The 18,425-nt window shown below is 29.0% G+C and overlaps 1 protein-coding gene across 1 annotated transcript; it reads left to right on the top strand.

Moving 5' to 3' along the window:
* The first annotated feature begins 7,256 nt into the window (after positions 1 to 7,256).
* Positions 7,257 to 9,610, top strand: LOC110672452 (protein NUCLEAR FUSION DEFECTIVE 4). The gene has a single exon (XM_021835232.2). The coding sequence runs from the start codon at positions 7,328 to 7,330 to the stop codon at positions 9,128 to 9,130; it is 1,803 nt and encodes a 600-aa protein (XP_021690924.2). The 5' UTR covers positions 7,257 to 7,327; the 3' UTR covers positions 9,131 to 9,610.
* The last annotated feature ends 8,815 nt before the right edge of the window (positions 9,611 to 18,425 follow it).

The raw sequence follows: 18,425 nt of genomic DNA, 5'->3' as shown, positions 1-18,425 counted from the left end.
GCTAGGAACTTAAAACATCAAGAACAATTAAATGAACATAGGATTTTATCTCTATTTACTTAGAGGAACAGAATCCATCTTGATCAACACCTACCTCCATATATAACTAGTAGGAGCCAACATATGCCCATATACCCATACACAGTACAAGTATGAAAGTAGTATCAAACTCAAACTACCTATATACAAGATAACTGTGCTATCTCAGGTCTAAAGATTATATGCACTGATATGATTTATGACAAAACATTGACAAGAGTAAACTCCATGTGCTTGTCATAAGTGTCACTGGTTCGGGTGTTACAGTTTACATAATCAACAAACTCAATGGCAGCAAGTTTGCACTTCTTTGCTTCACTGTACTCTTAATACTCAAAAATTTTGTCAACTCTTTGTACCCATTCTAAGTACTCTTCAAGTGAGCTGGTACCTCGAAAGGTCGGAATCTTCATCTTGATGTTGTCTCTTTGGCCATGTGGATGCCTAGGCAGGTGCTGATCATAAGCACCTTCTTCAACTATAGGTTCTTCATCATCATCATCACCATGCCCTTATTGCCTAGGACCATTGCACTCTCTTTGTGACTGGAGTGCAACTAGTCTTGCCAAAGCTTGTGTGATCTGAGCAATTTGCTTTTGCATTGCATTCTGCTGTCTTTCAAGTCTCAGCATATGTGCTTGATCCAATGTGAGACCTCTTGGAACTGGTGGAGGCACCTCTCCTTCATCAGACATGTTGCTATCACAATCAAACTCACTAAGTGTTTCACTCAATTAAAGGACAAGTTGGTTCACTCCCTCTCGTGTTTACACTCCAAAGGCTTCAAAGTGCTGCTTAACCAAAGCTCTGATACCAAATTGATATGCCTTTTGAATGAGAGAATGAAACTAATTAGTTATGAAAGATAAGAAATTCCACTAGAATGAATCAAGGAACAAGAATAAGCCAAAATTAAGCAATACAACAACCAAATTGACTTCAACAGAAAAAAAAAAAGGATTTCTTTTTGGTATTTTATGATTTAAGATGTAACAATGATAAAATACAAAAATGAGAAGATAACTATGGAATGTAAACTTTCATAGGAGTAATCTCGCCACAAAGAATATAATCCCAATGACGACGCCACACAAGGAACTCTTGTGATAAGTCAAAGCTTCGCCACAAACAAATAATGTTTGATAAGAAAGAAGAAGCAGCACTTGTTATTGCGATTAAAATTCAGAATGCATTAAGCTTATAAGAGTTGGCATTTATATAGGCTTATTACAAGCACTATAAAGAAAAGATAGCAAGGTTACTAAATAGGAAATTTGAATAGTCTTCTAAATAGGAAATAATATTGAATTTTTGAAAAAAAAAACACTTCAGAAATTTACCCATATAGTGATGCACGAATTTGAGGAGATTTGGTGACTTTTCAACCTTACTTCCTTCCTTATTTGAAAGATATTTCAATCTCCTTCTAATTTCTTTGACTTGGTCAATTCTAAACAGCAAATAAGGGCCTTTTACACGTATATGAGCTTATTTTCTTCATAATCAGCCCCATTATTTTTATTTTAACTTAAGTCTAAACATTTTAGTATGCACCCATCTCATATGCCCCATGGACTTGCCAAGTCCAGCCCAATTTCTTTAATTCTGAATACAAGCAAGCAAAGTAATGAGCTTGCTTTTGGACCTGGTCAATGGGCCATCCTATGTCATGTCATTATGTGGCACATCAAGTAATTGATATTTTTAGTTTCAAATAATTTGTTTTAATATAAATTATATGCTATATATTTAATATATTTTTTTATACAAATATATATACTCACACACATATATAAATATATTACATTTATATCTTTTATTTATGGCCCCTCATAATATTATGTCTAGTTTCGCAGCTATCAATAAACTCGAGTTCGATTTATTTATTAAATGAGCCTAATAAAATCAAACTTTTATTGAAAAGAACCTTAAATAGCTCACAATCAACTTAGTTCATTTACATGGCTGTTGATGACTAAACTTATCAATTTCCTTATCATCTCTCCATTTTCAAAAGCAGACTTTAGAACGTAATCGCTACTTGGAAATTTCAGTTGTTGACTAAACTAGGGCAAAAGCTTATAATTTAGCTTCTTTTTCTTCGGTGATGAGAAAGTTGTGCAAGTAATCCAAAGCTTTCTATTTTAAGGCCACAACATGTTTACTGTTTCCTATATATGACTATTCAAGAGACACTTCAGTACTTGTCCATTGGCAAATGACAATTACTAGAATACAACTTTTCTTTGCACTTACCCAAAAGTGAGGGAAAGAGAGAAATTGACTATTTCAATTTTTTTTTTAATAAGAAAAATTTTATTTAAAAGAAAAAAGTACAAAGATACAACTGGAGGACTCAAAACACACAGCCCACTTGAACATAGAAACAAGATAACCAACAAAATACTGCATGGCGTGGTCAAGTAAAATGGGCAACGAATTCCAAGCCTTGCTTGTCCCATTAAATATCATTTTCTATGTACGTAGACCATTCAAATTTTCCAATCATGCTCCTATCTTGTGATAAAATTAATTAAAATTGAGTTTTTGAAAATAAAAAGTCTAAAATTTATGTTTTCTTGATTTTAAACAGCCTAATTGAAACCTTTGCAATAATGTGAAAGTAAGTGACATTAGAAGAAAGGTTTGGATTTTACCAGAATTAAAACTTTTGAATTAAAATGAAAGTAGCGAAAAGATTTGGATTTTTTTTTATTATAACATCTCATGTATGATTCACAATATAATATTAAAATAAACCACTTAGATTGCTACATCAGCTTTCTCCAAATACAATTTAAAAATGGATAAAATTTTTAAAAATTTTTAAAAAATTGGACTGTTTTATCAAAATTAAAATATTAGGATTAAAATATAAATATACAAAAAGGTTTAGATTTTTTCTATAATTAGGCCATTTTAAATCAATTATATTTACATATTATGTTGTGTCTTTATTTTACTTTACGGCAGCAGTACTCCCCAATGGAGATGAATCCCATAATCAGCGAATGGCTTGATATTATGTTATTAACATCCTTATCATCAAGTCACTTTCCAAGCATCCAACAAATTTAGGAAAATTCAAAATTCTCAGACCTTTTTTAGTTAGCTACGTATCATTTTAATATATATATATATATATATATAATAATGAGTGATTTAGGTCCATGTTCGGCAATACTAGTTGTTCTATAGTAACTATTAACTGTGTTAACTATTTTAGTAGCTATCAGTTGTTTTACTAGTTGTTAGCCGTTAGATATTAGTTATTAATGGTTAACTATTTATTTGATTTAAAATTGAAGTGTTTGGTAAAAATAGTTGTTAGATCAACTATTAGTAGTATCATCTTGTTGACTTTAGTAAAATGCTCCCTCAACTTTCAAAAGTTAGGAGGGTAAACACTGGTATAAAACACTATGCCTTCAAATATTATAAGGCTCTGTTCAACAATATTAGTTGTTCTAGTAGCTATTAGCTGTTTTAGTAGTTGTCAGCTATTTTACTAGCTATTAATTGTTAGATATTAGCTGTTAGCGGTTATCTATATATATAGTGATTTAAAGCAGAAGTGCTCGGTAAAAATAACTATTTAAATGTAAAAATAGTATATTCTTGTTGACCTTGGTTGAAATGCTCTCTTAACTTCTAAAAACTAGGAGGTATAGCTTTTTATAAACCACTCCCTCAACTTCTAAATACTATTATAAATACTATGTCACCGAATAATATAAATAAGAGATGTAGTATTTTGAGTATGGTCAAAACACTAAACGCTACCTTAAAAATTATTGCCGAATATGATTTAAATAAGAGAGGTAAAGTTTTGACTATGGTCAAACACTAAACGCAACCTTAAAAATTGTTGCTGAATTGGGCCTTTATGAATTACTCTCTTAACATCTAAATGCTAATATAAATATTATGCCACCAAATAGTATAAATAAAAGAAATAGTGTTTTGACTAGAATTAAAATACTAAGCGCTGTTTTAAAAGTTATTGCCAAACAGATCATAGTTGATGATGGTGATATATAAAGCAGCCGTAGCCCAACAATTGGGAAGGAATAGTCTCCAAGGCAATATGGTCGGCAAATTAGTCCATTTAAACTACTAAAAAGACGTACCATCAATCACGTTCACATATTAATTAACCCATTTTCAGCTACTTGACTTGTATTATATCATTATTGATCATATGAGAGGACGAGAGTTCCCATTAGCTCTTGATGTGATATCATAGTTGCCAAAGTGACGTATAACTTAGCTAATAATATTCAATGTTTGTGTGGCTTTGTGTTCATTTCCTCATTTCACTGAAAAAAAAAAAAAAAGATTAACGACCGATCAAACTGGTTGCTAATTTATTAAAATTGGTTATTAATCGATTTAGCAACTAAATTAGTCAGTTGTAATGAGGCTACTCATAAATAGCAACCGATAGCAAAATCGGTTACAAATAAAAATCGATAATCAAATTGGTTGTTAAATTAATTAAATTTAAAAAAATAAAATTTTTAGTAAGAAACTATCGATTGCTAGTAGCAACTGATTTAGCAATAAAAATCGATTGATAATATCAACCGAAATATAATTAGTTGCAAAAAAATTAGAGTCATTAGTTTTGTAATTTTGCAACTAATTTATAAATCGGTTGCTATTTGTAACTAATTTAGCAATCGAAAAAGTTGATTGCTAATTTAAAAATAAATAAATTTCCAAATAATAAATAAATTTTTCAAAAATTACTAAAATAATAAATTATTAATGAAACATTAGTACTAAAAATTAATATAAAAATATTACAAAAAAATTACTAATAATAACTCTTATAAAAAATATTAACAAAAAATTAAATATAAAAACATATTTATAAGATAAATTACTAAAAAAATTACCATATATATATATATATATATATATATATATATATATATATATATATATATATATATATATATATATAATAAAATTACTAAAAATTAATACTACAATTTATTGAGAAAAAATATATTTGTACAAATATTTTATTTTATACCAAAGAAAAACAAATTAAACAAAAAAGATGAGAAAGAAAAAGATAATGAAAAAGCAAAAAGAAGATAAAAAAAAAGATGATGAAGAACATAGGTGAGAAATCAAAAGATGATGAAAAGAAAATAGATAAAAAAAAAAAGATGATGAAGAAGAAAATATATGAGAAAGAAAAATGTAAAGAAGAAAATAGATGAGAAAAAAACAACGAAGAAAATATGAGCAAGAAAAGATGATAAAAAAAAATATATTAGAAAGGAAAGAATGATAAATACAATAAATAAGAATGAAAAAGATGAAGAAAATAAGAGAAAAAAGAAGAAAGAGATAAGAAAATGAGTAATGATTTATATAAGTAAATTAGCAACCAATTATTAGTCGCTAATTTCTTTTAAAAATTGGGTGGGAATTTTTGGGAAAAAAATTTTTATAACTGATTCACAATCGGTTGCTAATAGTAAACGATTTCAATCAGTTGCAAAAATCAGTCACGGTTAGCAATCGTTTGCAAATAAAAATAAAAAACAAATGAAAATTTTTTGGGAGAAAAAATCGGTTATTAATAAAAATCGATTCTAATCAGTTTCAAAAATTGATTGCTATTAGCAACTGATTCGCAAATCGGTTGTAAATAAAAAAAATTGAGTGGAAATTTTTGGAAGAAAAAATCAGTTGTAAAATTAATTGCTAATAGCAATTAATTTTAATTGATTGCAAAAATCAATTCCAAATAAAAAAAAATTAGGCGGAAATTATTTAAAGAGAAATTTAAAAACCAATTTGTAATTGATTGCAAAAATTGATTGCTATTAGCAACTGATAAGAAATCGGTTGCAAATAACAATCGATTTTAGTAACCAATTGCAAATCGGTTACTAACTTTTGAGTTAATTAAAATAATTCTTTAATTTAGCAACTAATTTCTTGGTTGTTGTTAGCAACCGTTTTGAAAATCAATTTCTATTAGCAACAGGTTTTAGCAATCGATTTCTTAATTAGTTGCTAATAGAAAGTGATTTTAAAATCGATTGTTAATCATATATTTTAGGTTTTTAATATTTATTAGTAACTGATTTAGTAATCAATTATAAATCGGTTATTAATAGCAATCAATTATAAATTGGTTACTAATAGTAACCGATTTTAGCAACCAATTATAAATCAGTTGTTAAATAACAACTGATTTAACAGCCGGCTGCTAAATTTTTAAAAATTAACTATTTTATGAAAAAAAATCCAAATCATAAATTGATTACAAAATTAGTTGCTCATAACAATTGATTTCAATCAATTGCGATAATTAGTTACAAAACTTTTTTTTTTTTACTGTGTCCTGATAAGTTTACTCCTTTACTGTGACTTATTTTACCAATTGAAGCCAAAATACATGCATGTTTAAGAAATGTTAAAAGGAATTGCATTTCTTCTACAGGGCAAATAAACAATATATATATATATATATATATATATATATATATTGAAATGTTATATAAGTTATAACTATTCGTCTCTATATAAACATCTCAGTCACTAACCAAAATTCACTATTACATTTTAGATTTAAGACAATAGTTGTTTCATAACAGTTTATAATTATTACCTTTATATATATGAGGCATTTGTTTTGTAATAATATTAAACCGTTGTAAAATAAAATGGCTACTGAAATTATTAAACTAATAATAATTTATATCTATTTATGACCATAATTTTTTACATAATTAAATCATTACTTTATACTATAGCAATGAAAACAGATATATTAGTTCTCAAACTATTGTTATTAATTTATAACTACGTTTAAGTAAATAAAATAATAGTTTTTTCTTACTATCTTAGATCTATTTTGCAGTAGTGATTTTTGATTATGAGAGTATTCAAGTAACTTAACCACTTAATTAATAATAATTGAGTAATTAAATATAATAAAATCTCCATATAAAGAAATTAAGATAAGATATTATTAGAAATTTATAATTAAAATTTTAAAAATTGTCATTATAGACCATTGATGTGATGTTTCTTTTGGCCAAATCAGAATGAAACAATAGAAGGCATGTGTAAATTGGTGGCTTGCTTAACTGCCTTTTTCATTAAAAATGCCAAAGTCAACCACTTGGTGTCAAGTTTGAAACTTATTGTTTATATATAGACCAACAAGCAAAGGCACTCACGTCAATAATTCGCCTTAAAGAGCTCTTATTAAGAATTTCTCACTCAATAATAACTTCCCCAAAAATCATAAACAAAAATGGTGCTTGATGCTGCTGCTCCTAGTATGGCTAGTTTCACCAACATGAAGAGTCTCTCCATCCAAGTCACTACTGGCCGCTGGTTCATGTTTTTCAGTTCATTACTAGTCCTGGCTGTCTCCGGTGCTACCTACTTGTTCGCCCTCTACTCTGATGATATTAAAACTGCTCTAGGATATGATCAAACCACCCTCAATCTACTCAGTTTCTTCAAGGATGTCGGCGCAAATGTTGGTGTCCTCTCCGGCCTGATCAACGAGGTCACTCCTCCATGTGTGGTTCTCGCAATAGGAGCAGTATTGAACTTTTTTGGGTACTTCATGATATGGCTAGCTGTGACCAAAAAAATCTCCGGCGTCCATGTTTGGCACATGTGTTTGTACATATTCACAGGTGCCAATTCTCAGTCATTTGCCAATACTGGTTCTCTTGTCACCTGCGTCAAGAACTTCCCAACAAGCCGAGGTGCTGTTCTTGGGATCTTGAAGGGCTATGTTGGTCTTAGTGGTGCAATTATTACCCAACTATACGATGCCTTTTATGGTGATGATTCCAAGTCCTTGATTTTGCTCATTGGTTGGCTTCCTGCTGCTATCTCTTTTGCCTTCGTGAGAACCATTCGAATCATGAAGGTGATTCACCAACCTAATGAGCTCAAAGTCTTGTACAATTTTCTCTACATTTCTCTTGGGCTTGCTGGGTTTTTGATGATGATAATCGTGGTAGAGAAAAGGGTTAATTTTACTCAAAGTGAGTATGGAGGTAGTGCGGCCACGGTTGTTTTCTTACTCTTTTTGCCTCTAGCTATTGTTGCTATAGAAGAATACAAGATCTGGAAGAGCAAGAAACTAGCCTTGGATGATCCTCCACCATTGACAAATATTATCACAGAGAAGCAGAGTCAAGACACTACCTCAGCAACATCTGATCCATCAAGTGTTGACAAAGTTTTGGTCAAAGTCACGAAGCTTGAGGACAAAAGTAATGTTTCCTGTTGGAAAACTGCTTTCCGTCCTCCAAATAGAGGAGAAGACTACACTATACTACAAGCTCTTTTTAGCATTGATATGTTAATCCTCATCTTAGCTACAATTTGTGGTATTGGAGGCACTTTGACAGCTATAGACAACTTGGGTCAGATAGGGATTTCTTTAGGATACCCTAAAAGAAGTATAAGCACTTTTGTGTCACTAGTAAGCATATGGAATTATCTTGGTAGAGTTGCAGCAGGTTTCGGCTCTGAACATTTCTTAACCAAGTTTAAATTTCCTCGTCCTTTAGTGCTCACTTTAATCCTTTTATTTTCATGTGTGGGTCACCTTTTAATTGCCTTCAATGTGCCAAGTGGTCTTTATGCAGCATCCATCATTATTGGGTTCTGTTTTGGTGCTCAATGGCCATTGATTTTGGCTATAATCTCAGAAATTTTCGGTCTCAAGTACTACTCTACTTTATTCAATTTTGGGAGTGCGGCCAGCCCTATTGGGTTATATTTGCTCAATGTGAAGGTTGCAGGGCACTTGTATGATAGAGAGGCAAAGAAGCAATTGGGAACTCAGGGACTTGTAAGACGTCATGGTCAAAGCCTGAATTGCATTGGCACTGAGTGCTTTAAGTTATCCTTCATTATAATTACTGCTGTAACATTATTTGGTTCTTTTGTGTCGCTTATTTTGGTGCTTAGGACGAGAAAATTTTACAAGAGTGACATCTACAAGAAGTTCCATGAGGCAGCTCAAGCGGCCGAGACCGAAATGGCTATGGCCAGAATTGGCGTCAGACAGACAAGTGAAGGTAACTAAATAGATTTTTGGATACAAAACAAGAAGTCAAAAATTAAATAAGCTTTAGTTCAGTGATATTTAGCGTTGGAAAATTCCGAGTTTCGAGTATTAGTTAAAGTCAATTATATATATATATATATATATATATATATATATATATATATATATATAAAGATTTAAATAAGCTAAAGCTAGGAATATATCTATTTCAGAGTGCTTCAGCTGCTTGGTTTCATGTATTTTATGTTCTCCTTTTTGTAATTTATGTCAGGTTTTTTCACTTAGCATCCTCTACCTTAGGTTGGATTTTATGGGGAAGCCTATCTTTGGGACCTAGTTTGGTGGGGGTTGCTAAGTTTTTCCTGACTTTTTAATTTTAATAAAATTAATTGCTTATAAAAAAAGAGTTAAATGAGAAAAATAATAAAGGAAAATAAAATTTTAGATGTACTTTATAATATAGCTTATGCTACATTTGGTATGACATAATGCAATATAATATAATCAACTATGTAATGAAATGAATGATGTAATATAATGTAATTATAACTACATTTTCTATAAATTTTATTTTAATATTTAATTTATTTATGAAATTAACAGTGAGTGATAATGACTCTAGTGATTGGTGGTAGTGGTGGTGATAGCACCAGAGTGATGGTGATGACAATAGCGTGATGATGGTGGGAGGAAGTGTTAGCCAAGTGGTGGAGGTAACGGTGGTGGCGAAGAAGGTGGCTGTGGTAAAATGTAATTCACCTATTAGAATTTAGGAATGAAATTTTGGTGTTTATAAAATTTTTTTAATTTTGAAAGGTTTATTTTAATTATCCAAAATTAAAAAGTTTAAAAAAATGAGCAATAAATGTAAAGGTTTGAATTTTTTCAGCTAATTGAGTAAAGTGACGAGGTGGATTAAATTTAATGTTAGGTGGCAGGTTCACTTGGCTATTTAGATGGTAAAAGTCAAAATCTCTAAATTAGATTATGGATTTTGGATAAAAATTTTTCAATTTTGAAAGTTATACTTAAATTGTATAAAATTAAAAATTTTGAATAAAATTAGCAACACTGGTAAAGATTTGGATTTATTATGCCAATCAATCAATTTAATTCAACCCATTTCATCAATTGAAAAAAAAAATCATGTCAGTTTTGGAGTCTCTTTGTTGAGAGAGTTTTATTTGAATATCACTCTCGACTTAAGACACCATATAACTAAAAAAAAAAAAAAAAAATCATGTTTGCAAATAAAATCCATCAAAAAATTATATTCCATAAATCGATCCCCAATTTAAATGGTAATCAACTTTTCAAATCAAAATTATATCCACAATTAAAGAAATAAAATCCATTACAAACTAAAAGTGTCAAAGGCTAAGGCTCATCAACTCTAACTTTGCGCTGTGATCTCAAATTGTTGTTTCCATTAATGGTATATGAGACAATTTAAATAAAAAATCAAAGCATAGACCGTTGGCAAAATCGAAGTGAAGATATATTTTTATTTATTAATAGCCAACAACAAATATTATTCCACCAAATTAAATATAATACATAGAAATGTATTTAAATTTTTTCGTCTTCCTAATATAATTTTGGAGAATTTTTATTTGGTGCAATTGTTGTATATTATAATCATTGATCGTAGCAGAATTTTCATGGGATCTATCACAATCAATAGTTACAATAAAATTATTATACATACATCGGTTTCATCGTATAATATTTTCATTGTATAATTTTTCCAATTTGAGGACTTTAGAAGATTGATTGATCAGTATATTTCCTACTTGGAGTATCCTCTCATTGAGTTTAATCAGTTGATTTATTATAATTTAATTGAGATTATTTACACTCGATTTTACTGTATTTAATTTTGTGTTTTAATTCCAATTTTTTACAAAAAAAAAATCAGAGTATTTTTTTTTATTAAGAATATGATTGTATTTAATTTATTTGGCTGCAACACATAATTATAAAATATATTAAAAAATTAATAATACTTATATTTTATTACAAATTCAATTTACTTAGTCATAATTTATTTAGATTAGATGTTTCTTCACCCATAAAATTTGGTTTAAAGCTCAATTTGATGCTTCTTTTTTATTTTTTTGGAAAAAAGGATTATTCTTAAATTAATTTTGGGTTAAATTTGAATTTTAGAATTTTTAATTTTCAGTAATTATCTCTAGAATTAAATCCTAGATTCAATTGAATTTTTGATATTTTAATTCTCAACAATTAACTCTAAAATTAAAATATTGTCTAAAAGAGTACATTGCAAGTTTAGCAAAGTTAAAAATAATTTTAAAAATTGAGAATATAAGGATAACTAGTCATAATCTAAATCAAGTGAACTTTAACTGGTTGAATTATTTATATATATATATATATATATTGAAAAAAAAAACTTAAATATTGTATTGATTTTATACTGATATTAATTTAATAGTATTTATTTTAAATCGAAATCACATACCAAAATAAAACAAACGTGTATTCTGTGCAAAATATTTTTAAATGACAAAATTATAATATTTTATATTTAATTTTTAATTTTGTCAAATATTAATTAATAGTGAATAAAAGTGCCAAATTTTATTTATTATCTAAAAAATAATAACTATTAAAAAATAAAAATAAAATATTGGCTGAATCAAATTAATTATAAGGAGAAGCTGCTTTCCAGCGCTGTGGTGCGCTATGTGCATAATATTGAGAACGGTGCGGATTAATTGCACAAGGGAAGAAGAAAACTGAAAAAAAAAATAAAATAAAATCATATTCATTGTTCTGTGAAAATATTTAATTAATGTGTAATATATAACAAAATTACATAAATTTATATATTTAATTAAGTAATCACATGCAGTGCATACATTGAGAAAGGAAAAAAAAAAAAAAAAACACTATAGACAAGGGAAAGTAACCCATTTTTCAAGCAATCATTTTAATTATTAAGTTATACATCATCATATGAATTTTACATTTTAATTGTAATTATGTTGTTCAAATCATTATTGTTAGCGTTGTGAAATATGTGATAAATTTTAATTTGTAACTATAAATATATTATGATAAAGAAAATTTATCATAATTAAAATTATGATAAAATATTATTCATCATTAGTAAAATAGTGACTAACTATTTTTGCTCACATATATATATTATTCGTCAAAATAATTAATATTAAGTGATAAATTGTCATGGTCACAATAAGTTTAAAATATTGTAGCATGATTTTATATGGTCAAAACATATTTATTAGGAGCAACTTGTTATGGTAAAATATATTCATTACAATAAGATTATAGTGATAAATGAAATATTGTCAGCCAAAGGGTCAATCAGTTTTTCTTTCTTTAAGGTATAGAGAGTAAAAGATCTTAAGATCGAATTTCTCCATTTACATATTTTAATAATTCACTTTTATAGTAAGAAATTTAACGTTGATAGTGTTTGATACAAATAAATTCAATAAAATTTTATGGAATTTTAGTGTTTGATTTAAATAAAAATTCATTTGAAATTCTTAATAATTGATTCTATAAAATTTATTATAACTAAACCAAATTCTATTAAAATTGATAAAATTTATAAATGAATTCTAAATTTAAAATCATGTATATTTCAAGAGACAAAATTATCATCTTATTGTATATTATTTTATTTAATTTTATTTTATTTATTCAAATATAAAATAAATGAAAGGAATTTCACATTTAATATAAATATAAAAAATAAAAAAATTTATTTAAATAATTTTTTTTTACAAATGAAATAAATTTTAACATAAAATTAAACCACACAAGATCATAACGAGAAAGATGAAATGTTGATGTCAGCAATTCTTCCCAAAAAAGGATGTACACTTTATAAGTAAAAGCAAGTGTTTGCTTAAATTTAATCTCATTTTTACCTATTAAATTAAGACAATATTTTTAATTATTATTATTAATTAAAAATATTTCTTTTTAATATAGTTAAGTAATAATAAATTATTATTATTATTGAGATTTGAATTTTATCCTGCTTCTTCTTATTTATTTTAATGCGAACTATTAATTGATCATCTAAAAAAATTTATTAAACTAGTGAAAAAAATAATATTAAAAATTAAAATTAAGATGAATATAAAAAATATTAATAAATAAATTGAAGCCCATATATATATATATATATATATATATATATATATATATATACATTTTGATAAACATTATTTATTTTAATTATTAAGGTCACTTTAAATAAATTAACAAACAATGTATAATGAATAGTTTTGTTTTAGTTTAAACATTTAAATAATAAGTTTGATTAAAGTTAAAATATATTGTTAATATTAAGTAATTACAAACAAAATATAATCAATGAATAATTTAAAATTTTAAGTTTGTGCATAATTTAAATTTTTAAGCAAAAAAAATAATAATGTAAAAATATAGAATAAATATAAATTCTCAAACTCCCATATTAATGAGAAAAAGAGTCTTACACTTAAAATGGTATCCTTGGGGAGCGCAGTGGGGGGCACTTGTGGATCCGTCCCTGAGGATGCTTGGATGTGGCGGCAACGCTTGCTGAGGCTCAAGCGTTTCAATATGGTTTGGGCACGTACCTGATGTGCGGCTTTAATGATCTGATTGTAGAATTTGTCTCTCATAGTCATCTCGGCTCTCACATGTTAAACACAATCAATTACTCCTCTGCAACTGGTGATGGAAGACATCCTAGAATAGGGCATCCTAGAATAGAGCTTCAGCTTTAGGTTGATCTTATTGAAGAAATGGGTCGGGCTAATTCACCTTTAAAAGTTAATTTAAGAGGTGTTCAAAACTATATAAAAACTATATAAAGAGTACATTATCTCTATTCTAAATCAATGTGAGATCTTAATACATCTCCTCACGTCCAAGGTTGAACATTTAAAACGTGAAACTCTTATTGAGGCTTTGATATTATCTTAAAAAATGGGCTGAATCTAACTCACCCTGAAAAGCTAGCTCACGAGGGGAAGAGTCCGCAAGACCGTGTAAGGGACATATTATCCCTATTCCAAACCAATGTGAAATTTTAACAGTCCCCTTTCAAATTTATGCATCATAATTAAATATAAGTAATAAAATTTAATATAATTAAGTTACAGTTACCTAATTCTTGACAAAATCAAATTTGGGTGACAATTAATTATTAGTAATTAATTAAGGCTTATTCAATAATAATTTTTAAGGTAATATTTTGATTATAGTTAAAATATTATTTTTTTATTTTATATTATTCGATAGTATAATATTTATATCGGTATATAAAGATTAAAAGAGTAATTATTATACTTAAAATTTTTAGAGATTAAAAGAAAATTTTAAATAAGTAAAAAGAGTAACGGCTGATTTTACATTTATTAGTTAATTCAATAATTATTTTTATTAAATAATTTTACTTTAAAAATAACTAATATTTAATCAATAATAAAATAACAATAACTTCTGTAATAATTAATATTACTAACAGACCCTAAATTTAATATTACTTAACCATTTTTCTTGAGACTAGTGAAGCTAGATAATTCGAAGTATGTACTATGAACCATGGCGCATTATCTTCTTTCAGTTCCCACACATTGTGAGTTGAGTACGTAAGCTAAAAGCTCAGTAGAGAAATAAAGCTAATATAATATTATATTAAACTTATGTTGTTCATTATATAACTTGTAATTATTATATTAATAGTAGTCTAACTCTCTAGCCAGTGGAGAGAAAACTCTTTCCCTGTTCGTCTTTTTTTCATTTGAGTTATTCAGCTTTTGCTGTTTGCCGTTCAGTAGTTTCTTCCGCCCCATCTAGGCAGGGGGACCTTCCGCCCCTATACAAGACGTGAGTTGTGTCATCCCTTCCTCTGGATGGGGTTTGTTTATAAATAAGATTGAGCAAGTGTTTTTGTTGGTAGATCCAGAGCTGGTCTACAGTTGAGTTGTGTTGTCTTGGTTGAATTTCTTACATGCAGGTGAATACTCCAAAACTCTAGAAAGGGAACATGTTTTAAGAGATGATGGCATCTCAGGGTTCACTATCCCGCTCCGCCTTGATACAGTTTAGAGCTCTGCCTCATTGCCATCTGAGAGCTATTGGTCTTGCATGCAATGGTGATCTGGGTCATATGGTCTTCATTCTCTGGAGCTTCTTGGGTTTTCTACCATGTTCCTTGCTGTTTTTGAGGTTGGTGTATGGGCAGTGGCTCTGTTGGGACTCCTCAGGCTTCATTGCGGTTTCCACGTCCTTTGGTCGGAAGAGCTTCTCCCCTGTACTCCATTCGGTCTCCCTTTTTTCCTTTTGGCTGCGCTGCAACATTGAACTCTGATTTCTGCCCATTTCATTCTAATTATCCGAATTAGATTAAGATTTTATATTATGAGGCTTGGGCTTGTAGCTGTACTTTGGTTCTAGTATTGCTTTGTAACTGGACTTCTATTCATAAACTTAAGGCTGTATACCTTTTTTATTAATGAAATCTGATATATATAAAAAATAAAAATTAAAAAAAAAACACCCTGTAATTTTCATAGTATGTCAGAAGTGCTTATCGCAACTACAAGTAATCAAATAAATATCTGTGGTATAGTTTATTATTAATTGATCTTAATTAGGGATAACTAATGCACATACACAAATACTTGCTTTTTTAAAGGACACTTCATTTTTATGTTGTGATAATCATGATGAGAGCTACCCCAAAACTTGCTTGCTTATAATTACTTATGGAGTACAAACTAGATTATTTACCAACATGCCATTGTGATCATGAGGCTGAGAATATATTACAATCAAACATCACATAACTATTTCACTCATCTAATTTCTTCTCTGCTTACTTCATTCTAAAAATAATTGACTGATATAATTTTGTCTTTATATAAAAAAATACCTCCTCAGTCACTCACTAACCAAAATTCTTGATTCTGAGAGTATTTAAGCAACTAAAGCACTCAATTAATAATAATTCACTAATTAAATATAATAAAATCTACGTAAAAAGATATTAAGATTTGATATTATTTGAAAATTTTAATTTATTTTTTTTTAAAATTGTCATTATCTATAATTAAGGTGATATCATTCACATGTGATGTTTCTTTTGGCCAAACGGGAGTGAGAAAATGAAGAATTTATCACTCAATAGTCACTGCATGCCCCAAAATCATCAACAAAAGTGGTGGTTGCTGCTACTGCTACTGCTACTGCTCCTGGTATAGTTGCTTTCACCGACAGCCTCTCCATCCAAGTCAATTTGCTTCATTACTAATCATGGCTGCCGCCGGTGCTACCTACATGTTCAGCCTCTAATTCGACCGCCGAATAGAGGAGAAGACTACACTATACTAGAAGCTCCTTTTAGTATTCATATGTTTATCCTCTTCTTAGGTACATTTTTGTGGCGTTGGAGGCACACTTTGACAACCATGCACACAACTTGGGTCAGATAGGGACTTCATTAGGGAACCCTAAAAGAAGTATAAGCACTTTTGTGTCATTAGTGAGCATATGTAATTAACTTGGTAGAGTTGCCGTAGGTTTCATTTCTGAACATTTCTTAGCCAAGTTTAAATTTCCTTAGTGCTCACTATTATCCTTCTATTTTCATGTGTGGGTCACCTTCTAATTGCCTTCAGTGTCCCCAGTGGGCTTTATGTAGCAACCGTCATTATTGGGTTATGTTTTGGTGCTCAGTGGGCATTACTTTTCGCTATAATCTCAGAAATTTTCAGTCTAAAGTACTACTCTACTCTATACAAATTTGGGTCTGTGGCTAGCCCTACTGGGTCATATATATTTGCTCAATTTGAAGGTTGCAGGATACTTGTATGATAGAGAGGCAGAGAAGCAATTGGTAGCTTAAATTAGGGGCTTGTAAGACATCCTGGTCAGGACTTGAATTGCATTAGGACAGAATGCTTCAAATTATCCTTCATTATAATTACTGCTGCAACATTATTTGGTACTTTTATGTCATTTATTTTGGTGCTTAGGACTTGTTCTTTATTATTTGTCGATTTCTGCATTTATGTTTTGTTCATTGGTATGTATCCATTTCATTGTTTGCCATTGCGACAGCAAAGTAAAATGAAGATCCTATGGATATGTATACAGCTTATGTAAGAGTGATAGTTTTATATATAATAAATGTAGAGCGGGCATTGAAATTGATTTGCCATGTCATTATGCCAACTCTCGTTGCCCCATCTAGAAGGCAACTCTTTTTTTATTTTAACTTCAAAAATTATTAATCGATAAAATTATTGAAATTTTAATGTCTATAGTATATAATTAATTAATAAGAGACTAATAATGAATTATTTTATAATGATAGAACAATATTTTACATATATACCAAAAATTATTTTGGGCAAAACTTTTCGTGTTAGCTTCTCTCTTGGGTTTCATTCTTTTGATCGAAGACCTTCCTCTCCTCTCCGAGTAAGGACTGTCCTCCCCTGACTTGGTGTGTAGGCAGTCCTTTCCTACCCCTATGCTAGAGTGTTACACTTACTTTAGCTTGTGTAACATTTCCAGGCTTGTTGGGGGAGGACTTATTCAAAAATCTGTAGTATGTTGTATGTTTTGAGGTTGGCCATGGTCGGAGTAGAGAGGTAAGATCTGTAATTGCTACTGAAGAAAGCATCTGGCAAAGATTAAACAAGCTAAAGATGGTAGGTCTTAGTGTCGTCGAGCTCCCCGTTTGAGGTTCAGCTATAATGTCCTTCTAGGATCGGGTGCTCGGTTTGGAGTTGGGCTCATCGTCTTCTCAAACAATTAGAGGAGTTGGTGGCTTGGCAACTAGCAGGGGCAGAGCTACCCTACTATGAGTGGGTTCAATTGAAACCACTTAATTAAAAAAAAAAAAAAATTTCATATATACATTATTTTTAACTTTTTCATATGACCTCACTTCACAAAAAGAGTTTTTTTTACTCCATCAAAGGTTTTAAAATATTATTGTCTTTAATAAATTTAGATTTTGTCTTTATTATACAATAATTGGCATTTAACTTAATAATTATTGAACTCATATTTTGACAATTAACATGTATATATGAAAATTTTAGTGTATCCACTAGTTTGTTTATTTGTGAAATTGGCGTAATACTACCTATTACAACTGTAAGTATTGAACATATATTTTATGTGATAATGATTGTGAGGACTCGACTGAGAAATCGAATTAGAGATCAATTATTAAATGATTATTTGATTAGATTTATTAAAAGGTATTTTTGATAACATTGATAATGAAACAATTAAATAACATTTT

Source organism: Hevea brasiliensis, chromosome 14, assembly GCF_030052815.1.
Source record: "Hevea brasiliensis isolate MT/VB/25A 57/8 chromosome 14, ASM3005281v1, whole genome shotgun sequence".
In the NCBI taxonomy this organism is placed as follows: domain Eukaryota; kingdom Viridiplantae; phylum Streptophyta; class Magnoliopsida; order Malpighiales; family Euphorbiaceae; genus Hevea; species Hevea brasiliensis.
The sequence above is the reverse complement of the archived record's forward strand: the minus strand, read 5'-3'. Positions and strand labels throughout refer to the sequence as shown.